General features: G+C 43.8%; 3 protein-coding genes across 4 annotated transcripts in view; all 3 read left to right on the top strand.

Annotated features, from left to right (window-relative positions):
• Positions 1–12,244: 12,244 nt before the first annotated feature.
• On the top strand, positions 12,245–15,766 carry LYZL6 (lysozyme like 6; the record flags this gene model as incomplete). The annotated part of the gene is given in 5 exon segments (XM_079725820.1): positions 12,245–12,313; positions 12,317–12,383; positions 13,583–13,741; positions 14,648–14,726; positions 15,697–15,766. Coding segments are annotated over 5 exon segments (444 nt in total).
• Positions 15,767–16,990: 1,224 nt separating this feature from the next.
• RDM1 (RAD52 motif containing 1) lies at positions 16,991–26,656 on the top strand (the record flags this gene model as incomplete). Of its 2 annotated transcripts, XM_079725724.1 has the most annotated exons (7): positions 16,991–17,086; positions 17,683–17,862; positions 21,354–21,476; positions 21,853–22,021; positions 22,992–23,090; positions 24,741–24,826; positions 26,283–26,656. In XM_079725724.1, the coding sequence occupies 7 exons, from the start codon at positions 16,991–16,993 to the stop codon at positions 26,382–26,384; spliced, it is 855 nt and encodes a 284-aa protein (XP_079581850.1). In that variant the 3' UTR covers positions 26,385–26,656. The 2 variants fall into 2 exon arrangements, with proteins under 2 accessions (XP_079581850.1, XP_079581851.1); XM_079725725.1 differs by lacking the exons at positions 21,853–22,021; positions 22,992–23,090; positions 24,741–24,826.
• Positions 26,597–26,777, top strand: part of LOC307067863 (leucine-rich repeat-containing protein 37B-like) — a gene marked incomplete at its 5' end in the record, with an annotated part of 29,174 nt that continues 28,993 nt past the window's right edge. Inside the window, one exon of the mRNA XM_079725497.1 lies at positions 26,597–26,680. Coding sequence (XP_079581623.1) covers positions 26,597–26,680 — 84 coding nt within the window. The remainder of the gene's footprint in view (positions 26,681–26,777) is intronic.

Genomic DNA, 26,777 nt, shown 5'->3' with positions numbered 1-26,777 from the left:
CCTCTCCAGCCTTCAGCTTCCTCACCTTCCCCATCTGAACATGACAAGGCTGAACTGGATGATGTTTAAGATTCTGTGCAGATCTGTCCTCCTCTGAAGGGAGAAAAAGGCCTAGGAGTCCTTAAGCCCAGATTTGCCACCCGTGGGCTGCTGCCTGATTTAGGGCCTTAAGACAACTCCTATTTAATTATTTATTATAATTCTGTGGGTTGATGGGGGCTCAGCTGGACAGTTCTTCTGGTAACAGTTCCCTTTACCCCTATGACCTCTGTGCTCATATAGAAACAGGGTACACTTGTACTGACCCAGAATTCTCACAGAATTCATGAGATAATAACCCAGGTAACTGATAGTAGAGGAGGGGAAGTTTATCTTTATTGAAATAAACCAGTTACTAAATGAAGAAGGAATTATAGAATTAGAATGTCACCATGTTTAACTCCCAACGAATTAATGGGTCCAGGCATTGGGCATCAACAGCTGCTAATGTCACAAAAAAGAAGCCAACTAGACATTATGTCCCTTTGATGGAAGAACACAACACCTGCTTTGATCTTAATCTGATCAAACCTTTAGACTCAACTGTCAATTTACAGGAATTATAGAAGACAGAATAATATGCTAAACTACATCATGGGCTTGTAATCATCAAAACACAGACTGTGGACAATCTACAAGGTATATGCTCTGCCTTCTTCAATAATAAATTACAAAGAAAAAGAGAAAGAGGGGAGAGAAACCTATGGATTAAAAGAGATTTAGGAGACATCAACCAATCACAACTGAGCGCATCTTATTTGGATCTTGATTTAATCCAATTGTTAAAAAAAATGCTTTTTGGCATAGAACAATTAGAAATTTGAACACTGACTGAATATGTAATGATATTGAAGAATTATTGTTTTCAGAAAGACACAAGATAATGAGTAAATAGTAATAGACAAAGTACAAAGAAGTGTCCAGAAGCAAGGACCTATCATTAACTAAGTCTGGGGCGTATGGGAGAAAGAGACTGTGCTGGGAGTCCTAACCCCAACTTGGCCATTAACTCACCCTGCGTGTAGCCTTGGTCGAGTCTTTTCCCCTCCCCAGTCCTCAGTTTTCCCATCTATGATATGAAGCAAGTGGATCCAATGGGTCTGTGAGGACTTGTTTATCTCTGGCCTCCTTTTGCTTTGTCCTCACCTGTGCAGCCCTGGAGCCTTTACTTGGTGCCTGTATCACCCCTACCATGTGCCATAAGAGCATAAAAGCATCAGGATGGGCAGAAGCCCATAGCTGGTGGGCCCTGCAGAACAGAAGAGGCCACCTCCCTGAGGCACCTTGCCTGGAGGATCAAGCTGCATGATCCCAGGTGGACCGGTCCAAGCCCAGGGGGAAGGATGTCCAGGAAAGAAACCTCTGGAGAGGGACTTCACTGGTGGTGCAGTGGTTAAGAATCCGCATGCCAATGCAGGGGACACGGGTTCGATCCCTGGTCCGGAAAGATCTCACATTCCATGGAGCATCTAACCTTGTGCGCCACAACTACTGAGCCTGTGTTCTAGAGCCCATAAGCCACAACAAGAGAGGCCACCGCAATGAGAAGCCCACGCACTGCAACGAAGAGTAGCCCCCGCTCGCCACAACTAGAGAAAGCCTGCACACAGCAACAAAGACCCAATGCAGCCAAAAATAAATTTTAAAAAATTACAAAAGAAACCGCTGGAATATTTCATCACCCACAAACCACACACATGAGTTATCTGCTCACTGGGATGGTTTGGCTTTTCCTGACAACTGAGGCCTTTTGGTGAGCTCCCTGGACCTACATCCTGGTCTAGCCACCTGCTTGGGACTCCAGCTGAGGTGGGGTCCTACTGCCTTTGACACACATCTGTGGGCAGAAATGAACAATGTCACTGGATCATTCCATGTCACCTGTCCCTCGATTCCTTGTTGCTGGCCTCTGCCCACCTGCCCTTCCAATAGCATCACTAAGAAAGTATCAACCTTAGCACAGAACCTCACACATTGAAAATGTTCAATCAGTAGAGAGGACTTCCCTCCTGGACCATCACAGGGGATTAAAATTCTCTTGACTCATCAGGAGCTTTATCTCCAGAAGTTTGAAATAAAATACCCACCACCTGCTACCAACACCAACCAATTTAACACAGGAACTAAATAATACCCCAGTCCCAAAGAGTAAGAAAGACAATTCCATGAAAGTGAGCAGTACAGAGTAGCAGCTAAACCCACCATGTTGGTGTCAAACCTGAATTCAAATCCTTGCTCTCCCTCCTGCAAGCTCTGTGATTATGGGTGAGTTACTTAACTTCTCTGCATCTAATTTCACAAGAGTGCTGTGAAGATGAAATGATTCACTGCATACACTGCTTCATGCCTCACACCCTGGGAGGGCTCAATATGTATTAACAATAGGTTCTATTGGGAGGCCTCCATTGTCGCGTCCCATGGGTGCTCCACCATCACCTCCCCATCCCCAATTAAACCTTGTCTCCTTTCCCTGTCCCTTATAAAAAATGACCTTTCCACCAGTGCTTCATTCTTCAGCCTGGTTAGCTAAGCCTGTGATGTTGCGGTGTCTGATAATGGAACGCAGACTTTTTTTTTTTTTGGCTGCATTGGGTCTTCGTTGCTGCGCGCAGGCTTTCTCTAGTTGCGGCGAGCGGGGCTACTCTTCGTTGTGGTGCGCGGGCTTCTCATTGCAGTGGCTTCTCTTGTTGCAGAGCACGGGCTCTAGGCGCGCAGGCTTCAGTAGTTGCGGCACGTGGGCTCAGTAGTTGTGGCTGGCAGGCTCTAGAGAGCAGGCTCAGTAGTTGTGGCGCACGGGGCTTAGTTGCTCCGCGGCATGTGGGATCTTCCCGGACCAGGGATCGAACCCGTGCCCCCTGAATTGGCAGGCGGATTCTTAACCACTGCGCCATCAGGGAAGTCCGCCTTGTTTCATAATAGGAGGGTTTCAGACAAGGTGGAAGGCCAATACAGAGGGTACCTTGAGCCTGAGCGGCCTTCTAAAGGCACCTTGAGAATCACAACTCTTTGATGCCACCTCCAACTACTCCATGTCACTTCTGCGGATGACAGACCCGGAGCTCTGACTGCTGCCCCACTGGAGACAGGACATATGGTAGCACAGGGAGGGCTCTCGATGTTGAGGGACCAACAAAGTGGAATCAGGAGCCAAAGAGACCACAACCCAAATCCCGGCTCTACCACTGCATAAATTAAGACATTAAGGCCCAGCTCCCAGGCTGGCGAGCATAGAGGAGGGAATACGTTTACGTGTTGGAGTCCCCGCAGCCCCTGCCTTCCTGTACCTGGACCTCTGCTGGCCTCTAGTGGCCACTGGATAAATTGCACAGAGAGTTGGCCTGAAACCCGGCATGTGGGAGAAAATTTGCCCCAACTTCTGAATCTTCCTAATACTGGGATTCTCAACCATGACAGACCCATAACTCCCTTTTCACAAAATATATTTTGTGGGTGGTGTCGTTGTTGCTTCCGAGGCTTCAGCATTCATGATGAACTTACTTCAGATTTTGCGTGACCCCTGGGTACATATACTTGTCCCTGTGTGATTTGTCGTTGGATGTTATCTAGACAGAAAGAATGATGAAAAGCTAATTGCCTTGCGAACAAGAGTCTGTTATATAAAAGGGAATTAAGACCCAGTGAAGAAGTCACCAGGAAGTAAAAGTTGCTGCTGAATTACAGAATGTTCACATTTTTTAAATTATAAGAGAAATAAAAAACACATTCATTATTTAAATATATATATATAGTGTAATGATAGTAATTTTTAAAGATTTTAAGCACTTTACTGAAGTATTGACATATAATAAATGACATTTATAGTGTACAATTTGCTAATTTTTGGTTTATGTAAATTCTCATGAAGCCATCATCACATCAAGATAGTGAACATCTCAATCACCCCCCAAAATTTCCTTGTGCCCCTTTCTACTCCCTAATCCCCCCAAAAAACTACTGACCTGTTTTGTCATTATAGATTAGTTTACACTTTCTAGAGTTTTCTATAAATGGACTCATACAGTATATACTCTTTTTTTGGTCTGGCTTCTTTCACTCAGCATAATTATTTTGAAATTTATCCACGTTGTTGTGTGTACCAGTCATTCATTCCTTTTTATTGATTTGTTTAATCCATTCATAATGACGGTAAATTTAAAAATCAGCATAATGCTTTAACTATAATATAAAAGAGAAACTGGGAGAAAGTAATAAAATAATAGGTAAGTTCTATGAAGATGCTCAGGCATGATTATACTAAAACATATAATGTTGTAGTCACATGCTTTACCTATACATGCAGTTATATGAGCCCAGTTCTTTGCCAGAAATTTTGGTTTGACTCCAAAGGCCAGCAATTGGCCACCCCATGCAAGAGGGTCCGAAGCTGGGTGGATGATGTGTGGGGACTGAGATTAAGCAGAGAAAGTGGACACAGGCAAATTTTAGCTCAGTGGAAAGATTCATTTCTCGAAGGGCTGACCATCAGGGTGGCATGCTTCTTTTTGAACTATGTGAATGGTGTGTCTGGACTGGACCACCATGGAATTTCTCCAGTCTATTAATTACTCAGACTTATGGACCTGCTTAGGTCCATATTTGATTTTTCAAAGGCAGGTGTGTATTTCACTCATCTTGCATTTCACAGCACAATCTAGGAGCTTCCATTGCACTTTCCTGAGCAGAGACATAAGTCTCCCTCCTTGCCCCATGCTCCCAGGTCCAACAGCAGGCAATGGTACTTCTCAGTCCTGCTGGGGGTCCCCCCTTGGGACAAAATATGATTTTATGGGAGAAAGTGTTTGACAATGCTTTTAGGCTATCAAGGCTTTAGAACCTTCAGTTATATTTACTTTCTTGGATAATCTACCCACTGTGTTTTAATTTTTTTTTTTTAATTTTTTTTTTTTTCGGTACGCGGGCCTCTCACTGTTGTGGCCTCTCCCGTTGCGGAGCACAGGCTCCGGACACGCAGGCTCAGCGGCCATGGCTCACGGGCCCAGCCGCTCCACGGCATGTGGGATCTTCCCGGACCGGGGCACAAACCCGTGACCCCTGCATCGGCAGGTGGACTCTCAACCACTGCGCCACCAGGGAAGCCCCCACTGTGTTTTTATTAAAGAAATCTGTTGCTTGCTGGTAACCCTTGGCTTCCGAGTGGCCAGTCCTTGCAAGGAATTCACTCCAGAAACTTTGAAAAATTTAGTTTACACAACACTAATGCTACAGAGAAGGATCCAAAGTCCATAGTGGGACACGTAATATTCAGGTTCTCTAGTCTTTGTTTCTTAACTTCGTTTTTAACTTATCACCCAATATTTCCCCCTGAAGCCAATTAAATACGTTACACTTTCATTCTTATGTTTTGCTTCCTTCTGTTTTCCTTGGGAATATTTTTCTTCTACGTTTTCTAACTTCTTGAGTTGAATGCTCAGTTTGCTTGTTTTATTTGAATGAAAGCAGTTAAGATTATGAATTTACTTCTAAATAACTTTCAGACACTTAATATATTAATGTCATTTTCATTGTTTTGCAAACCTGTTATTCCAGATTTTAATTTGCCTTTGACCCAATAATTACTCAGAGGGGAAAATGTGTGTGTGTGTGTGTGTGTGTGTGTGTGTTTCTGTTAAAGTTATAAGAAACTGAGGTTTTTAAATTATAGCCAGAGTATGGAGCTTATGTAATTCCTCCTCTGGGGACAAATTATGGTATTATTTGTAGCCTAGTTTATAATCAATTTCGTCACTATTCCTGAAGTATTTGAGAAGGTATATATTCTGAGGGGTAAAGTACAAGCCTAAAAGCAAAGGAAAAAATTCAGTCTTATGAATATATGGTTTGAATATGTCTCAGTAGTGACAGTCTTTTCATGTATTTTTCCTGGAACACAGGTTACCTGTCAGATCTGCAAACTCACCTTTTTTCAGCTCTGGTGTCTTTGTCCCAGTTTAAGGCTCTAATCTTTATCATCCATATCCCTCCTTTTTTTGTCCCATTGTTTTCCACACGTCTTTCTGCTCTGCATTTGAAGAACTTCCCAAGTGTGTGACTACAGCCTTGATCGACTCTTCTGCCATGTGGATTCTGCTCTTTCTGCCTTCAATACAGATTTCATTTCTGTCACTGGATTTTAGTTCCTTGTATTCTGCATTTCAGCCAGCGGTATCATTTGGGGGTTTTCTCATATTTTATTGAAAACTCAAAGCAGACACTTCCTTAAATTTTCCTCTGGTTTCTATAGCAATTTATTGCCAGAGCATACTTTTCCAGTATTGCCATTAAAACTGACAAGTGGAGCCCCTAGCTGGGCCTGTGCTTAGTGCACCTGCAGACAAGATAATTAAATTAAACCACAGGATGCCTCTGTTACTCAGGACCTGGCACTCAGCACTGGCACAGCACGACTTAACCCGAAACATCCACTCTCTTGACTAACAATGTTTAGGCCCTGGGGAGATGTTTCTTTACATCTTACCCTATGTTCATGGGGGAAAAATGCAACTGCGTCTAAAGGTTTGATGAAAGCTTAATGACTCCTGCTTGGTACAATTTCAGAGTCCAGAGATGCTTTGAGCAGAAAAGAACTTAGGAAAGAGAAAAGACTAACTTGTCAGAGCTTTCCTCTCAGGTAGCTTGAACGCAATAGATTTGAACACAATGAAATATCATTTTCTAGTAGTGCTGAGTGTACAATTCTTATTTTCATGTTTCTACTCATGGTTCTGGAAGTGCAGAGGAATTAGTACAGTATTTGCCTCAGTTGTAAAAAGCTGAGGAAATTTTTGTAATATTGCATAAATCACATTACATATTACTCTTAAATTTTTATATATGTTTAGACTTCAGACATAACATGATACTAATTCTTTATATTAGCAACAGGATGGACATTGAGTGCTAGACTTATGACTTTTAACATTTTCATTTAAAAAGTTTTAAATTAAAAAAAGTTTTTAAATTAATTTATAATTTAAATAAAATTTAAGTTAAATTTTAAAATTAAAAGTTACTTAATAAAATTTAATTAAGCTTTCAAAGAGTAAAATAAAGTGTTTGGATTTATATAAATAATTTTGATATAAAAATTTAATATTCATTCATTTTAATTTGTATTTTGCCTTTTGAATTATTAGATACCTTTCAATATTTTAAAAAAGCTAATTTTTGGAAAACAGAAAATTAATGCATTTTTCACATAAATTTATATTTTTGATGAAAATATATTTAAAATTTTGTACTTTGAATATAATTATGTTTTTAATTCTTAAATATATTGAAAAATCTTGATAATAGTAATATAATTAGTGATTGTATTGAAAGGGAGATAAGAAAAATAAATTTCATGGAATATTTATACTCCTTTAGGAATTATGTATATGTTTATTATTCATCCCAACATTGTCAGCCCATTAATAGAGCATCTAGACATGTGGAATAAAAATTAAATTCATTCATCTTTGACATTTTGCTAACTTTCAATCATATATAAACCATAGCTTCATACACATTTTTTTTTTTTTTTTTTGTGGTACGCGGGCCTCTCACTGTTGTGGCCTCTCCCGTTGCAGAGCACAGGCTCCGGATGCACAGGCTCAGCGGCCATGGCTCACGGGCCTAGCCGCTCTGTGGCATGTGGGATCTGCCCGGACCGGGGCACGAACCCATGTCCCCTGCATCGGCAGGTGGACTCTCAACCACTGCGCCACCAGGGAAGCCCCATACACATTTAAAAATTTTATCCTTTTAAAGGAACGTTTGTCAGAATATGAGGATAGAAAATATTTTAGTTAACAGCTTGTTAGTTTGATTTATAACTTGTAAATATTTATTTAGACCAATGATCTGTGGCTTCCATGTCTTTTTGTCCCAGGTTGCAACATTCAGAATTTATTCTTGGGTCCCAAGTTGGGTCCCAGGTTGGGTCCCAGTTCCTTGAATGGGTAGGAATCCATTCAGGGCTCATGTCTGTCACAGTTGGGGGGTGGGGGTGGAGGGTCCCTCTGGTCCCCCTTTGAGTGCTGCCATCATCGCCTCTAAGACTTTAAGCTGCAGGGAGACCCTCCCCTGGCCCAATTTCCAGCATGTGGTCCTGGGCTATGGAAGCCTCTCCTCCTACCCAGAGCTCTAATTCTACACAGACATGATTGTTTGGGTCATCTGAGGCACCTGCATATTTCTGGCCCCAAACGATACTTCATAAAGTGGTACCCAGAGAATGCCCTCCTCCCAGAATTCAACCTCCACCAGAGCTCCGGCTTGCTTCACATCCCAAGATGCAATACGCTGCTGTCCCACTGGGGAGGGAAGTCCAAATCCAGAAGTTATGGGGCATCACTGCCCACTTAGAAAGCTCTTCCTACTTCCTTTCTGTCAGGCCTTACCCTGTTTCAGAGGGTGGCGTGAACATCAGTAACAGAATTTTCTCTTGCTTCCTTTTTGCTATAGTTGGTGGAAATGTCTCCCAGACTTCCTTAGTGACAAATGATACTAAGGTGTGGCCTTCATGGGGAGGAGACAGGTTGTCAGGTCACCATTCCATGGATGGGTAACCCCATCCTTCCTCTCCTGGCAGGTCTCTTTTGGTTGTAAGTGACAGAAACTCAACTCAAACGTGTTTACACAAGAAAGGACATTTATTGAATCATAGGGTAGCAGTAAGGGCTAAAGGGTGTTTAGGTTGCAGAAAGGGTGGACCCTGGGGCTGGAATCCTGTCTGGACTCTGATCCCTGTTCAAGGAGGCTTATTCTCTCGGACGGGCCGTGTCCACGTGATTCTAAACTGTCCGTCTCTGGCCCCACACCCAAAGTCTTCCTGGGAGAAGCTGAGCTGCTCTGCTTAATTTCAGTTCAAGATACACTGGTTGGGGCACGGGCACACCCTGCCACCTGGAGGGCAGGGCCCTGTGACTGTGGCACTAAAGCCCCATGGGGGAAGGAGTTCCCTTAAAGGTTCCCAGAAGGGAAGGGAGGTGTGCAGACAGAGCAACCAGCCCTCTCTACCCTATCCCACAGTTGTCACCAATCCCTCCAGGCCCATCTACCATTTCTGCCTGAAGTTTGGCCTCAAGACTGAGCCAATTTGCATGTAAGACCAGAGTATTTCCAGGAGAGTGATGACATCACAGAACTGGGGTTCCAGAAGGTGGGGATAGCTCAGCACTCCCATCTTCTTTAGAACATGGAGAGCGGTGAGCTGGGCGGGGCTAAAGGGTAGTCCATGAGGAAGAGGAGGCTCCTACCCAAACGACTTGTTCTACAGATTCTCACAGAAAGCTCTAGGCCGGCTGGGACCTGGGGTCAGAGAGGGATAGGAGAGCGGTAAGCTCGGGAGGGGAGGTTGGGGGTGCACCTGCCCGAACCACTTTTTCCCCAGGGAACCCCAAGAGGGGCCTTCATGGGCAGAGATGGAGCTCCCTGCTTTCCGAGGTTCAGTGATACCTGTCTCTGTAGGACCCTACTGAGTCAGAGCAGAGTAAGGTTGCATGAGACACACTTATACTAAAAACTTACTTGTTGTTTGTCTGAAATTCTAATGTAACAGGGCATCCTGTAATTTTATTTGCTAAATCTGGCAACTGTAGGGTGGAAGAGAGAGGCAAAAGAATGGTCGCAAGCTCAGGCTGCAGTGGAGTGAGTCTTAGGGGACAGAATAAAACATCCGTGAGGAGACAGGCATCAGGGTAACCATGTTGTCCAAGAAGCTCCCTGATTCATGAAGGTAGTGGATGGAGGAATCCTCAGGAACATACACCTAGTTTAATGGGAAAGATACACACACACACACACACACACACCCCTAGTGATAGAAATAGCCTCATTCTTTCCTTTCATGGCATTGATCATTTTGAAGAACGTAGGCCAGTTATTTTATAGATTTTCCCTCCATTTGGCTTTGTCTGATGTTTCCTCAAGATTAGCTATAGGTTATGCATCTCTGGTCAGAATGCTGCATAAGTGACATGTGTCCTTCTCAGGGTATCACATCTGGAGACACATAATCGCTCTCTGTCCCTCACTGGTGGTGTTAATTTTGATTACCAGGTCAAAATACTGTCTGGTTTCTCCATTGTATTGTTACTGTTTTTCTCATGCAATCAAGGGGAGATACTTTAAGACCATGAACAGACTCAGTTCTTCACCAAGCTTCCCACCCCCTCATATTTAGCATCTATTGATGATTATTTCTTGCTCAAACCAGTTTATGATGGTTTCAAGATGGTGATATTCCAACTTCATGACTACCTACACATTTATCAGTCAGCATTTTCTTGTCAAGAAGAGTTCCCCTTTAATCCCCATTATGTATCTATTTATCTATTACTGTTATGAACTCATTGATTCCTATCTCATTCAGTGGGTTATAATCTATCACTATCATCATTTATTTTGGTGGTCAAATTGTTCCAGATTACCTTGGAAACCATTATGCATTGTTTTCACATATATGATACCAAAAGCATATGCAACAAAAGAAAAAATACATAAATCGGTCTTCATCAAAATTTAAAACTTTTGTGTTTCAAACAACAGCATCAAGAAAATGAAAGGCAGGACTTCCCTGGTGGCACAGTGGTTAAGAATCTGCCTGCCAACGCAGGGGACACGGGCTTGAGCCCTGGTCCGGGAAGATCCCACATGCCACGGAGAAACTAAGCCTGTATGCCACAACTACTGAGCCTGAGCTCTAGAGCCCGTGAGCCACAACTACTGAGCCCACATGCCACAACTACTGAAGCACACGTGCCTAGAGTCTGTGCTCCGCAACAAGAGAAGCCACCACAATGAGAAGCCCACGCACTGCAATGAAGAGTAGCCCCCACTCGCCACAACTAGAGAAAGCCCATGCGCAGCAACAAACACCCAACACAGCCAAAAATAAATAAATAAATAGATTTATTAAAAAAGAAAAGAAAGTGAAAGGCAACCCACAGAATGTGAGGAAATATTTGCAAAGCATTTATCTGATAAGGTTCTAATACCCAGAATATATAAAGAGCACTTACAACTCAATAATGAAAAGACAAACAACCCAACTGAAAAAATGGGCAGAGGTTCTGAAAAGACATTTTCCCAAAATTACACAAATAGCCAATGAGCATGTGAAAAGATGATCAACATTATTAGCCATGAGGCAAATGTAAATCAAAATCACAATGTGATACCACTTCACACCCATTAGGATAGCTTTGATCAAAAAGACAGTTAATAACTCTGTTGGTGAGGATGTGGAGAAATTGGAACCTCCATACATTGCTGATGGGAATGTAAAATGGTACAGCTGCTTTGGAAGTCCAGCAATTCCTCAAAAGTTTAAACTTTAGGTCACCATGGGACCCAGCAATTCCACTCTTTGGTATGTATCCAAAGGAATGGGAACATTTGTCCACACAAAAACGTGTACACAAATGTTCATAGCAGCATTCTTCATAATAGCCAAAAAATAGAAACAACTCAAATGTCCACAAACCGATGAATACATAACCATATTGTGATATATCCATACAATGGCATATTATTCAGCCATGAAAGGGCATGAAATCCTGGTACATGCTACAACATGGATGAAACCTTGAAAACATTATGTTACGTGAAAGAAGTCCAACACAAAAGACCAGATATTGTATGACTTCATTTATATGAAATGTTCAGAATATGCAAATCTATAGAGATAGAAAGTAGATTATTGGTTGCCAGAGGGTGGAGGGAAGTGGAACGGACAGTGACTGCTAACGGACATGGGGTTTCTTTTTGGGTTGATGAAAATATTCTAAAGTTGACTGTGGGAATAGGTGCACAGTTCTGTGAAAAATGATTGAATTGTGTACTTTAAATGAATTAAGGGTATGGTATGTGACTTATATATTGTGAATTATATCTCAGTAAAGCTGTTACCCAAAAAATACTGCTCCAGATTTGGCCAGTGGGTACCCCTTTGAGCTGGCTCTCATTTCTGTTTGACATGCCCCAGCATCATTAATTTTAGACTAGGAAAAACAAAAACAGAAACAAAACAACAGGAGACCAAAAAAAAAAGTATTTATAAAATAATACATGAGAGGAAAGAGAAACAGCCAGGAGGGGGCCAGTGAGTAAGGGAGGACATTTGGTGGCTCTCTCCAGATTCCCCAGAAGACTCTCCTGGGAGACCCGAGGACCCGCAGGCCTTCTGCTGCTCACCCTCCACTGCGTCTCCTCCCCTCTGAGGATGACGGCCCTGCTACTCATCTCCTTGGTCAGCTGTCTCGTTGCTGTGAATCAAGCCAGCCTCATCAACTGATGTGACTTGGCCAAGGTGCTGCACCAGGAGGATTTGGATGGCTTTGAGGGCTACTCCCTGAGTGACTGTGAGTGCCGTTTCCTCACACCCCCACACCCCCTTTCTCCTCTTCTCCCGGTCATGCCCTCTGTGGCCATCTTTCTTTTTCTCTCATTTGTTTTTCAAAGTTCAAAAAGCAGCCCTCTCCGAGAAGCCTTTCCCAACATTCGATATTTGTTCAACGATTCTTAACTGAGCACTTATTATGTCCCAGGAACTATTTTAGGCTCTGGGGATACAGATATCAACACAGCCCCTTCTCTCATAGTGTTCTCTTCTAGGGGAAGAGACAGCAAGAAAGAAACACACAAATATATGAAGTGCTTCCTGGTGGTGATAAATGCTATGCAGAAGAATAAAGTAGTGGGAAGTGACGGGTGACAGTGTTCTAGAGGGGGAAGTCAAGGAAGGCCTCTCTGAGGAGGTGACATTGAGCAGTGCTGAATGGAATAAAGGACCTAGTCCCCCAAACATCTGGCGGAAGAGCATTCCAGGTGGAGGGAACAGCCAGTGCAAAGGTTTCGTTCTACTCCATGGTAGAGATAGCTCCCTCTGCCCAGAATTGTAAGGCACGTCTGCCTTATAACACTCTCTCCTTTCATCTTGCTTTGTGGGTTTTTTAGGTACATATCTTCATTCTTATTCTATAGGCACCTTGAAGGCAGCATCTGCATTTGAGCCAGCTAAATGTCCCTCACTGGGTTTTGCACAGTTGCTGGCACACAGTAGGTGAAATCATGCATGAACAGATGGACGGATGAGTGGTTGTACTGATGGGTGGATGGACTGAAGAATGAGAGGAGAAGCTAATGGGTGTTTCTGGCCCACAAGCCCCATCTAGCCTCTTAGGCTTTGTTCCTTTCTTCTTTTTTTAAAATTAATTAATTAATGGCTGCGTTGGGTCTTTGTTGCTGTGCGCAGGCTTTCTCTAGTTGCGGCAAGTGGGGGCTACTCTTCGTTGAGGTGTGCAGGCTTTTCTTTGTGGTGGCTTCTCTTGCGGTGGCTCTAGGGAGCACAGGCCCTAGAGCACGTGGGCTTCAGTAGTTGTGGCTCGCTGGCTCTAGCGCGCAGGCTCAGTAGTTGTGGCGCATGGGCTTAGTTGTCTTAACCACTGCGCCACCAGGGAAGCCTGTTCCTTTCTTCTGATTCCTCGTCTCCCTTTCTCCTCTGTCTTCCTTGTCCCTCAGCTTGGCCCCCCTCTAAAAACCCTCTTCTCCCTGTTCTAAGGGCTGTGCCTGGCTTTCGTGGAAAGCCACTTCAACATAACAAAGGTAAATGAAAATACAGATGGCAGCTTTGACTATGGCATCTTCCAGATCAACAGCCACTACTGGTGCAATGATTACAAGAGTCACACGGAAAACATTTGCCAAGTGGACTGTCAAGGTCTGGCCAGGGCCCCAGGGTGGGAGAGGTGAGAGAGTTGACCAGGCTCTACTCACGGGACTTCCCTTCCCACACACAGCCTGGAAACAACCCCAGAGGATTGGTTCAAGGAATCAGGGAATCTCTTTAGTGAGCAGAGGGTTGACTCGTGTCCCTAAATGCCCATAGGAGGTTCTGCAGTGTACTAGCAGGATCCAGAAAAGCTCTGCACAGACAGTAGCCGTAGAGCAGTGCAGCAGCCAACATACATTGAGAGCGTATTCTATACTCAGTACTTTATGTACATAGCTCATTTCATCCAACTTGCCATGCAGTAGAAACTAGTATGATCCCCACTTTATTGGTGAGCAAACTGAGGCTCATAGAACCAGTGCTGAATGCCCAACTGGTGGCCCTGAAGGCTCAGCTCTCACCACAAGTAGAGCTGCCTTTGGCTAATGGTCTGACCGAAGGCCAAGTGCAAACTCCCGCCTCAGGGCTAATCCAGGAGGCCCCACAGGTCCATGATTCGGTCCCCCATCTCCTCCTTTGTACTCTGATTAATGGCCCTGGGCTCTTCACTTGAAGAGCCTCCCTCCTTAGGCAGGACTTTACCTTCATCTCTGTGCTGCCTCTTTTGGCATTTCCTTTCCCTAGAATCCTCCACACTTGGGGTGAACTACCATCCATTAGGAAGTATGGCAGTAAACAGGCTCAAATCTCAGCCTCCCTGCCCCTCCTGCCCCCACCCCCCAACCATCCCCAACCTCCAGCGGCCATTGTACGGATGTCCAAATGGGCCTCTGAGGGGGAAGGCTTGCCTCGTCCGGAAGTTCTCAGCCACTGGGTGGCACATGCCTTGCAGGGAGAGCCAGTCTTCGGGACTGTCCCCTGTGCTCTGACGGGTATTCTCTTTCTCCCTTTCAGAACTGCTGAGCCCCAATCTTCTTTCAATCATCAACTGTGCGAAAAAGATTGTGTCCGGAACAGAGGGGATGAATAACTGGTGAGGAGGACATGGTGGGACGAAGTTAGTGGGCAGAACCTTAAGAAAGATGTAGTGACAGAGAAAGGGACAGTAGGCCAGGACCTGACCTTTTCTACAGCCTAGAAAAACGTGGGATGTGGCAGGGCTTGGAACTCCGACTTAGAAGACCTGGGATCTGGCTCTTCCTCTGACACCGTAATAAACAAAGCTCTTTTGGTTGCAGGAACAGAACAACTTGAGCTAGCTGGGGGAGATTTATTCTGAGAGGACAAGGTGTCTTGCTGAGCCCACACGAGGGGTGCAGCTGGGCCTCAGGAAGAGGGTGGAAGCAGGGCTGGAAACTTTCCTTTGCAGGTTTCTGCTTCTCTTTGTGCATTGGCTTCACTACTCCCTCGGCAAACCAGCTTTCTCTGCTCTACAGTCCACCAGACAGACTATGTCTGCCCTGAATCTATGGGCTAATGTCCTAAGCAACCATAGAGACTAGCTAGGCTCAGTCCCAGTCCAAGTGCCTGGCAGGGAGGATCTGATGGGTTCAGCTTGGACCCTGTGTCCCAGCTCCATTCATTCAGCTACAGGCATGGAAGAAATTAAGCAACATAAACATGGCTGCCACAGGCCCTCTCTCCATAATTGGCAGCAACATTTTCTATAAAAAGTGTTGCTGGGCTTCCCTGGTGGCTCAGTGGTTAAGAATCCACCTGCTAATGCAGGGGACACGGGTTCGAACCCTGGTCTGGGAAGATCCCACATGCCGTGGAGCAACAAAGCCCATGTGCCACAACTACTGAGCCCACGCGCCTGGAGCCCGTGCTCCACAACAAGAGAAGCCACCGCAATAAGAAGCCCGTGCACCGCAACAAAGAGTAGTCCCCGCTAGCCACAACTAGAGAAAGCCCGCACACAGCAACAAAGACCCAACGCAGCCAAAAATAAATAAAATTGATTCTTAAAAAAAAAAAAGAACCAATCTTCTTTCTCTCCACAGGGTAAAATGGAGGTTGCACTGTGCAGGCCGGCCACTCTCCTACTGGATGACAGGATGTCACCTGGCATGAGAAAGGGAGCAGGCCTGTGGTGGAGTCATTCCAGAACTCCTCTCCTCACTTGGGAATTCTTCATTTCTTCTTCCTCTTGCCTCCACCTCATGTTATTTTCTTCCTTTCCCATTTACAAATAAAACTGACCAGAGCCCCAGAATAAATGGTTTTCTAGGGCTTCCTCCTTGTTCCTATCCAGGCCCAGGTCCCTGGTTCCTGACTGTCATTTGCAAACCAAGAAGACCATGATGAAGAAGTTTCTATATTTTTGGAATTATTAAAGCATTCCTTGTGCAAAGAATGTGTTAATTTAGTCATGATTAATCCCAAGTATATTTGAGTACCTAATAGAGTATGAGTGTGCTAAGTACTAGAAAAAGGATGATAAATCTGTAAATATTGTTCATGCGGTGTTCATAATCTATCTGGAGAAGATTATGGATCTTCTCCATACACAGATAATGGATACAATGAATAAATGGATACATACAATGAATGCAATGGATATTGATATGGATAATAAATCTATAGTTATTGGTTTGAAACAATATTAAGATCCAAGTAATTCCTCCAAAGTCAACAATTTTTGAAGTAAAAGAGCTCAGAAGTAGGTAATGGGTGAGGCTAAGGGTCTGATATATTGAGGTGGAGAAAGTCGTGGTGGGGATGGAGAAATGTGCTCGGTGATTTGGGGGTACTCTAGGAAAATGGGCTATAAACCAGCTTTTTAAGAATTTCATACTAGACTGTTGATGGCTTTAACGAGTTATACCTTGATTTGCATATTTAAGACTCATGAAAACACTCAAGTCGAAGGATTGCATCTTTGGTGGTCATTTCTCACACAGAGTCGGGAAATCTAAAATTTTAAAGTTCAGTGGATAGTTAGCGCTAACTACTTAGTACTCTAGTCTTCTCTGGGAGTTTGAAGATGAAGCCAGCTGCTATAAAGATGTCCGCACCATTCGATCCTGGAAACTCACACTTTGGACTCTACGCTAAAAATACACTTGAATAGAAACTCTAAACTCCAAAACTTCTGGGCGCGGGGGTTGCAGAAAGGGAGCTAGAGGCAGACAAGCCCGGAGTGGGAGGGGCGAGGGAGAGGTCCAAGCACCGCCCCCGTTCCACTCCCACCGAGCTGGCTCCGCCCCTCAGGCTCCCTTTTTAAAAAAGCGCGGGCGCGCGTGCGCAGGCGCAGTCCGCTTGAGTCCCGAGCCGCGCACGCGCGGTGACGGTAGGATGGTGGAGTTGGTACCTTTTGCGGTTCCCATCGCGGGTGACAAAACCTTGCTGGTGTGGGAGCTGAGCTCTGGACCCACGGCCGAGGCCTTGCAGGTAAGCCGAGCCGGAGCGGAGGGAGGGGTGGAGGAAGCCGCCCCGCTCCCCAGTAACTGGGCGCCCCGGGGCACTGCTTCAGCACCTCATCTGCCTGTGGTATCCGCTGAGAGGAATCTTAGTTCTAGAGCCGACCTGAGCAGTCAGCTCGCCCCACAGATTTTTTTTTTTTTTGCGGTACGCGGGCCTCTCACCGCTGTGGCCTCTCCCGCTGCGGAGCACAGGCTCCGGACGCGCAGGCCCAGCGGCCACGGCCCACGGGCCCAGCCGCTCCGCGGCATGTGGGATCTTCCCGGAGCAGGGCACGAACCCGCGTCCCCTGCAACGGCAGGCGGACTCCCAACCACTGTGCCACCTGGGAAGCCCGCCCCCACAGATTATTGAGAAATAGTTCCCAACAGACGGCATTGCCTCCTAATGCTTTTCGAAGCTTAGGATTTCAGAGGGAACCTTGTTCATGAAATGAGAAGTGTTTGGAGTTGCAGGCTCACCACAGTTGCCTGTGGCGAAGGGCTGGGGGAATATAAGGGAATGGGCGGTTTGGTTTCCTGGGCGTGAAATTTCCTGCACTTACTTAGCATGGGACCACCCTACAGCATTCTCTGTTCACAGTCTTCTCCCAGTTTGGCCTTCTGTATTCGGTCCGAGTCTTCCCAAACGCAGCAGTGGCCGGTCCTGGGTTCTATGCCATCATCAAGTTTTATTCAGCAAGGGATGCCCACAGGGCCCAGAAGGCATGCGACCAGAAGCAGCTTTTTCAGACATCTCCAGTGAAGGTGGGTCCAAATGTGGAATTCCTTGCTCTACTGGGATGAAGTGCTGAATTTAAAACTAATAGGCCATCGGGAATTCCCTGGCGGTCCAGTGGTTAGGACTCTGCACTTTCACTGCTGAGGGCCCGGGTTCAATCCGTGGTCGGGGAACTAAGATCCCAGGGAAAAAAAAAAAGGCCAGCGTTTGTACAGCACTGTGGTGTACAGAATGCTCTCAGATGCACTGCTCCACTGATCCCTCAGTTCCCCAGTTCTTTCTTTCTTTTTTTTAGATGAAGAAACTCGAACTCAGGATGGTTAAGTGACTTACTTAAGGTTCATGACAGTAAATGTGGAAACTAGAGGCCAAACCCAAACTTAACTGATGTTAAACCCCATGTCATTTTATGCTGCCCCTTAATTTAAGAAACCTTCACAAGAGTCTTCCTTATATTTACTTTTATGTGGATTTTAAATGTGTGAGGTTGACAGATTTTTTAAAATTAATTAACTACTTACTTAATTAATTTTTGGCTGCGTTGGGTCTTCTTGCTGCGTGCCGGATTTCTCTAGTTGCGGCAAGCGGGGGTTGCTCTTCGTTGCGGTGCGTGGGCTTCTCATCGCGATGGCTTTTCTTGTTGCAGAGCACGGGTTCTAGGCACGCGGGCTTCAGTAGTTGTGGCTCACGGGCTCTAGAGCACAGGCTCAGTAGTTGTGGCACACAGGCTTAGTTGCTCTGCAGCATGTGGGATCTTCCAGGACCAGGGATCGAACCCGTGTCCCCTGCATTGGCAGGCGGACTCTTAACCACTGTGCCACCAGGGAAGTCCCGAGCTTGCCAAACTTTTGTCAGATGTAACATAAAGGAGGCTTCATCATCATCATCACTCTCAAACTGCCTATTCAGAACTCCCTTCAGATTCCAGAAAATGGTTAAAATATTCTTTAATGCATTGTAGAAACCTTATTCCATATTAACATGCCATCCAATTTTACTTCCCCAGAATTAACATTTCATTATGTGCCTCCATTGAGCCACCATTCCTTTTTCAAGGACCTTTTCAATTCCTCTGAATAAGTGAGTGAGGCTTAGAGTTCCCAGACCTTTCACTTTATAATTGTGTGTCTTCTCTGATTGGCTTCTTGCTCTGGCTACTTCCTACTGACCTTGCTGCCTCTTCTCACCCATATTTCTTTACTCACTGATTTCACCTTTATTGAATCTGAGAACTCTCCTCAGATGTGACTCCAGGTACACTACCTCCCACTTCTGTACCCTGTTTAACACCCTCTTCAATCCTGGCTGTACTCCCTGGGGTTGAAATGATTTTGTGTCAGACATTCTTTAATTTGCGGACCCTGTGACCATTTCACATAACCACTCAGATATTACAGATGGTCCTGGAAAGATTATGAAACAGTTACTTGGTATCAGTTGTGAGTAATGAGTTCTTTTCTTATATTGGACAATAAGACCATTCCATAAGTTTAGGTTCTGAGATTTTCACGGCATAAAGCCCGTCACTGATAGAGTAATGAAGAAAATGTTCTACAAGTCACTATAGAGTTGAGAGGAAAGGGCATTCGTATTAGATTTCTTTATTTCATGCAGAGCCTTAGTTTACTACCCACACCCCCGAAATTGTTACCTACTTTAATTATGCGTTCTTTTAAATTTTTAATTATTTATTTATTTGGTTGCACCGGGACTTAGTTGCAGCAGGCGGGCTCCTTAGTTGTGGCTCAAGGGCTCCCCAGTTGCGGCATGTGGGCTCCCCAGTTGCAGCAGGCAGGCTCCTTTAGTTGTGGCTCGCAGGCTCCTTAACTGTGGCATGCGAACTCTTAGTTGCAGCATGCATGTGAGACCTAGTTCCCTGACCAGGGATCGAACCCAGGCCCCCTGCATTGGGAGCACGGAGTCTTAATCACTGCATCAGCAGGGAATTTCCAATTATGTGTTCTTTTATTCATTGGCAGGTATACATACTTCTTATCTTTTTTCCCCTGTATTTTTAATAAATACAGAAAAGAGAATAACATCTTAAAATAAAATGAAGGCAAGGCCAAATGTATCTGAGTTTTTCTCAGTAGCACGAAGGGAAATGTTTGCCAGCAAGAAATGTGGCAAGGTTATCCCAGATGTCACCTGTCTCTACTACCCAGGGGCTCAGAGCCCTTCTGAAGCTTCCTTATTGTCCAGGACAGCTCCATTATGACTCACCGTACAGGGCCTAGCCTCCCATGCGACACTCAACATTTAAAAATTAGTCTTCATTTCTCCTTCCCAGCAGGCAGCTTCAGTTGGAGAAAGTAATTTCATTTTCTTATGTACTCCTTCATTCACTCAGTCAACAGACCATCTCTCCTCTATTATATGCCAAGATCTATGCTGGTTTCTGGTAACAAGGAAATAATAATATATGGTTCCTTCAAGCACTTAAGGAGCTCATAAACTAGTGACAGAGGAAGATGCACAAACAAATCAATAAAGAATTAACAATGCTTTGACTTTATTTGTATTATTTGAATTTTTATGACTATATTTATATACTACACCCTGTTCAAAGTGGAAATAGACATTTAAGAAAGAGCTAGTGATGTAAAAAATCCACAGTAATATGTAAGTTATTTAGAGAGTTAAGACTGGAAATATTTGCACTCTCAAAGAAGCTTGTTAATGCAGATAAACCTTGAATTCTTTTTTTTTTTTAAGAAGATGTTGGGGGTAGGAGTTTATTAATTTATTTTTATTTTTGCTGTGTTGGGACTTCGTTTCTGTGCGAGGGCTTCCTCTAGTTGTGGCAAGCGGGGGCCACTCTTCATCGCGGTGCACGGGCCTCTCACTATCGCGGCCTCTCTTGTTGCGGAGCACAGGCTCCAGATGCGCAGGCTCAGTAGTTGTGGCTCACGGACCTAGTTGCTCCGCGGCATGTGGGATCCTCCCAGACCAGGGCTCGAACCCGTGTCCCCTGCATTAGCAGGCAGATTCTCAACCACTGCGCCACCAGGGAAGCCCAAACCTCTAATTCTTTTGGTTGCTTTATTTACATTTATAGAGGTATACGTAGTCCCTCTTCTAACAGGGGTTAGTAACTTGGGGAGGGGGTGCTACAGATTAAGGTCCTGATTCAGTGGCAGGTCCATCTTATCTCCTCTTCAGGTCATATTCTCCAGCAGGGGCTACAGGATGAGATGAGTAAAACAGTTCACTTCTTTTGCTTACCCCCAGCCCCATAATAGGCTTCTGCTGCGCTTCCTTGGTTGCTTTCATCACTTTCACCACCAGAGGTCAGGGAACCTTCCGATTAATCAGGGGTCCTGGAAATGATGCAGAAAAGTACTGACTTAAAAATAATAAATAACATTTATTTAGGGCTGACTGTGAACTCATTGCTTAAAATGTCCTCCTTAATCTTCACAACCACTCTATGAAATTGGTATTGATAAATCTCAGGTATATCCAAAATAAGTCTCTATGTAGGGTTGTGATATTTTTAGGTCTTTTATGTCTTTAGGTTCGTCTCGGCACCAGACATAAGGCGGTTCAACATAATACGCTGGCCCTAAACAGCTCCAGATGCCAGGAATTGGCAAATTACTACTTTGGTTTCAATGGGTGGTCAAAAAGGATCATCAAGGTAAACTCTGTAGATTTTCTTTGACTATCCAGACTCCTTTCAACGTTGAACTCCTAGACTTTAGAGAGGAGAATAGAACAAGGCTATGGGGAGGAGATGTGAGAGGCTTCCACATGGAAGTATCTGAGCATTGGCCTGCCACCTAGAATTAGTGATAATCTCAATGACTTGGATGGCGGTGTCCATAATTTTCTCCAGTGTTTGTATGGTATATAATAAAAAATAGTTGTCCATATCTAGTCATTCATTTGCAAGTCTCACTTGATTTTGAAGATATTGCATACCTAAACTATTACCTGGGATTGCTGGAGTTTAGTTTTTATTTCTAACAACAGGATATTTTTGAAGTCTAGCCTTTAATTCAAAATCCTAACAGCTTCAGGATCTTTCTAACCTTGAAGAAAGGGAAAATGAAGATATTGTGACACCACTTCAGAAGCAAAGCCTGAAGTTCTTCTGTGCTTTAGAGGTGGTGTTGCCCTCCCACGAGTGCAGGAGTCCCGGAGTTGGCATGGCTGAGGAACCTTTGGATAAGTTGGAGGAAGGTCTGTTTTCCAGTATGTGTGTGTGTGGGGAGGTAAGGGAGTGGGATTTCTCTTTTTTCCTTTCTTTCTGAAACTCAACTTTTCAGATACATCATCACCTTTTCTAAGCCACTAAAGCCCTGGGCAGAATTTTTCTGCCTGACAATATAGGTTTTTATCTTAGGCAATACCTGACAGCACCTTAAACTTTAGAATTTTAGAACTGACTGCCTGCCAAGAAGCTTAGGAGGAGGGAAAATTAGTTAGTTGGTTTTTTTTTTTTTTTTTTTTTTTGGTTAATAATTTGTTTTGTGCTAAAATAGTCCTTCAAATACAGATGTCTTCTGGCCTTCAGTTATCCCAACAAAATCATTGTCTAAAGATTGAAATAAACTCTTGTGTAAATGTTCAGTCCTTTGCCTCCTATAGAAGGGCCTGAGCGGAAAAAGTAAATGTAGATCCCTAGGAAGGGGATTCCAACTGGTACTGAGTTTTTTCCTAGAATCCATGGCACTTGGGCTTAGGGTTTTAAGTCAGAGGCAGGGCTGTTAGCGAACAGAGTGGAGGAGGTTCCACCATTCACCTGAGTGGGTGACGGTTCAGGAGAGGCCAGGTCATCTGCACTACCACCAAATCTATCTCACTGTATGAATCCAGCCCTTTACACACAGGAGAGCAGGGTCTGTAGCAGTGTAGCCTCAGCTTGTCCACTTGAAATCTGTGAGTAATATGAGATTTGTGCCATGTTCTTGGTTTGCATTTCCCATCGAGTATTTTAGGAACTTCCAGAATAGATCTGAGCAGTAAAAATGTGCCATGCCAGGGTATACCTACAACAGAGACATTCACCCGTACCCTAGTGTTGTGCCTGCCCTTAATCACTAAGATAATGATCTAAGAATCACAGATGCATTTTTAGTTTTAAACACATAACCTAGAAATCAGTTATTCAGACAGGCATTTTAAATTCATCTGTTTTGGTTGGATTTAGGGTCATTATCATTCCTTATGAAAAGGAAGGTAACCCAGAAGCTTGCTATTCAGAAGGCTATGACAGATGCATTCCAGAAACTGCTGATTGTGGTTTTAGGTAAGACCTTTTTGATTGTCCTTGAAGTACTTCAGTTTCAGTGAGCAAATAAACTTATTTGAAAAGTTAATTGGATGAAAATAATGGTTATCTAAAACATTACATATTTTTTCATTCACCAGATGCTTTCACAGCAGCAGTCTTAAACTTGTTCTTTGTGGCATTTATGAGAAAAACGACAGCAAATATTATTGTCCCCAGTGTTTAGATGTAGAATGACTTGCCTCAGTTCATACAGAAAGTGTTTGATCCAGTTCTTCCTCAATTGCTTGCTTATCATACAGAATAGTGTAGTGATTATAAGCCTTGGACACCTGTGTTTGAGTCCTAACTTTGTCTCTTAGATTTTTTTGTTGTTGTTGTTGCAATTTTAGGTTTTTCTAGCCAGAGACATTTGAAGGTATTTAATATCGCTAAGCTGCAATTTCTTTATCTGCAAATAGGATTAGTAATTCAGCTTACCACCTAATGGTGGATACTGTAAGAGTAAATGAGATGATGAATGTAAAAAACTTAAAACTATGCCTGAAAGCAGGCATAAGCAGACAAAATATATTGACTATTATTATTATCGTTGTTTTCTTGTTGAAGAGTTTATTAGATTATGTTTTTGAAATCAGTTTAATTTCAGTTTTCATTTCTGATATATTGGGTGAATATGATTCTTATATAATAATCAGCTACGTTTTTGTGAGCCTTGAAAGTGGTCATGCTATTGAATAGCGTTGATTGTGTTCCCTATCGAGTTATACAGCGGTGAGAATGTCACAGGCTGTGCCCAAAGGAAACTTTATGATTAGTAGATTCCCGGAACAGAATTGCTCCCTTGCTTCACAGCCCTGCAGGCTTAGAGACTGAGAAATCCTAGCTAAGTTGTCAGAGACTTTATTTGCTTGTAAGCGTTGACCCTGGATTGGTCTTGGCCTTCCCATCTGGGCAGTCCTTCCAGTGAAGTTTGACTTCCCTGGTCATCAGGCAGAATCTCCATCAGCTGTCAACTCTGGGTAACAACCTTTAAGAACCAAACTAAATGTCTGGGTTGTTTGTCCCTAATATGCCAAGGTATTCCTTATATGTACTCCAAACTCCTTAGACCAAAAAGCCTGGTGGCTCTAGCTTGCCTTGAGGAAAGCTGTATTGTCCAAGAGGTACATGGGCCAGTTTCTGCCAGTAGAGTGTTCAAATGCTCTCCCTCTCTGTCTCTGTCTCCAAAGCTTTGTTCATCCTATCTGGTAGAATTTTGGTCCCAAGGAGTAGGCACTTGCCTTGCTTCTAATACGAAGTATCTATTATAGTCCAGTGGTATCTATCCAGGTTTGAACTCATTTTGACCCCCACCTAACACCTTCCTATTTCATTGTATTGTGATTGAACATTTTTGTTTCCACGGCTTTTAATTGCTATGTCATTATTCCTTAGTTCTTATTTCTAAGATCATAAAGGCTTTTGAACCAAAGTTGATACTTCTTATATATTTTTTTCACAAATAATTATGATAAAAACTGTCAGATGAGGGAACTCCTAGGAAAATGCTCTTATTTTCTGCTTTTAGAAATCAAAAGAATGTCTAATTATTGGGTGCTACCATTGTATACAGGAAGTTTTAGAACAAGAAAACTTCTGAATTGATCCTTGTTAACTTTATTTCAGAAAGTGGTAAAATAGCTGTGGCATATAGACCCTGTGAAGAGGTCACAGATGCTAGAATCGAAGAGGAACTACAGGATTTAATTCAAGTATGTGGAGATAAAAACTCAAGGGGGTACACAGCCAGTGTAGCCATAATTCAAAACAACCAGCAGGATTTGGAAGACTTTGGCATGTCTACTCAGCTCTGTCTTCCTTAGGAAAATGTGAAACTCTGAAACTGCTTTTGAGGCAGGGAATTTCTAGGACTTTCCCCAGTCCCGAGCCTTGTCTCTGGCCCCTTATTTGAAGTTTGGAGAGCAGGATTGAGGGCCATGAGTGTACGTCTGCAGTTGTGGACACAGGAGAAGACACAGGACTTTTAGAACTCCCCTCAAATAGAATTGCAGGGATTTGGGAACAAAGTAACTATGGCCTTAAGTGTGATTATGCTACAGTGTTTTAAAACTATTCATGCCTTTCAAGTAAGGTATATTACCCAGATCTCAGCGTCTCATATATATCTTGTGTTAAATATTTTGCCGAAGAACCTTTCTGTAAACCAATTATATGGATGCCTCGAATTAGGGATTAAGTTGTCAACGTAATTTCTAAAAGAAAACATTAATGTACTGCATATAGGATTTTTATTAAAAAGGAGCAAAAAATGTGTTTCATGTCATTGAGAGCTTATTTTGGGGCTAGATTTCTGATTATTTAACTCACCCCAATGTTGCAAAGTTTGTTTTGAAGGGAAGAAAGTAGAGAAAGAAAAGGTGGTTATGTTCTGAAAAATGTAAAAATTTTGGAAGTTTTTCCTGTACAAAATAATTATTTTAATTCAATTTAAATCAGTCAAGGAAACTTCAAACATATCCATGTTTGGGCTTTAAGAAGTCTAGCTTCCTGTGAAATGTGAGAGGAAAGGATTCCGTATTGATACTAAAGATTTCGGAAACCTGATTATAACAACAGATCCATTCCTAAATGAGGCCAATCTTGGAATCAGTTCCATTTAGAAACCATTATGTGCTAGGCCCTGGAAATAAGATGAAGCTCCTTCTCTCTTGGAGTTTAGGTGTTAAAGGTGTACCAGACAATTAAAAAGGACTAAAATTAAACAGATTATGAAAAGGACTGTGAAAAAAGTAAACTGGGTGCTAGTTACAGTATTTCAAGAAAATTACTTAACATGCTGACTTTAACATTCTAAGTGTCTTCTCCATGTCTGCACACAGGGTAGACCTCTGAAAAGTGACACTGTCGTTTTTTCTAGATTAATGGCTCTATTGAGACAAGGTGGGATGGGGGAAGTTTTTCCATGCTAATGTAAAGGGCCATTCACTTGGTTTTAGACTCTCTTTCCCAGAATGAATTGCTCACTTGCCCCAAACCCCTCCTACAGAAGTTCTGGAGTCATCACTGATTCCGTGGTAACCCCTAGTAACAGAGTGGTGAATGAATAATGAGACGTGAATACTGAGAGTTTGGAGGAAATGGCAACATTTTAGAATAATTGTAAGGTGTGTTCCCCTCCCGCCACCCTGACTGGTGCTCATTTTGCAGGTCAGCTACTTTTCTTGTCAGCCGTGTGGCCAAAGGGAGGAAGAATGTCTCTCAGACTTCAGCTTCGAGGAGGAAGAGTTCAGATTGCCAGAACTGGACTAGCACTTTTGAATTTCCCAGAATGCCACGTCCTGTGGTTTCCTCGGGAAGCTCTGCATCCTTCCCAACCCCCCTCCACCCCTGGGCTGCTGGAGTTTGGGGCCACTCGGGTCTGCAGCCCAAATCCCGCCTCATTGTTTGGGGCCAGGGAGGGCAGGGCGGGGTTGGGAAGAGGGCCCGGCAGGAGGTAATTGTCGCCTTTGCAAGGGGGAAGGATGGCTTGCGCCCTGGGGACTCTGGGAAAAAGGCCCACTCTGGTGGCCCGCATTGGATCTCCGCACGAGCCTAATAAAGGTGGCGTAACTAAAGATGTCATTAATAACGGGTGGGACGTTAGGCGGGGGAGGGGCGCGCGGTTGCTAACGGTGAGCCGTCGCGGCGCGGCATAATGGTTCG

The sequence above is a fragment of the Hyperoodon ampullatus genome, assembly GCF_949752795.1.
Source record: "Hyperoodon ampullatus genome assembly, chromosome: 19".
Classification (NCBI taxonomy): Eukaryota; Metazoa; Chordata; class Mammalia; order Artiodactyla; family Ziphiidae; genus Hyperoodon; species Hyperoodon ampullatus.
This window is presented reverse-complemented; position numbering and strand designations above follow the sequence as displayed.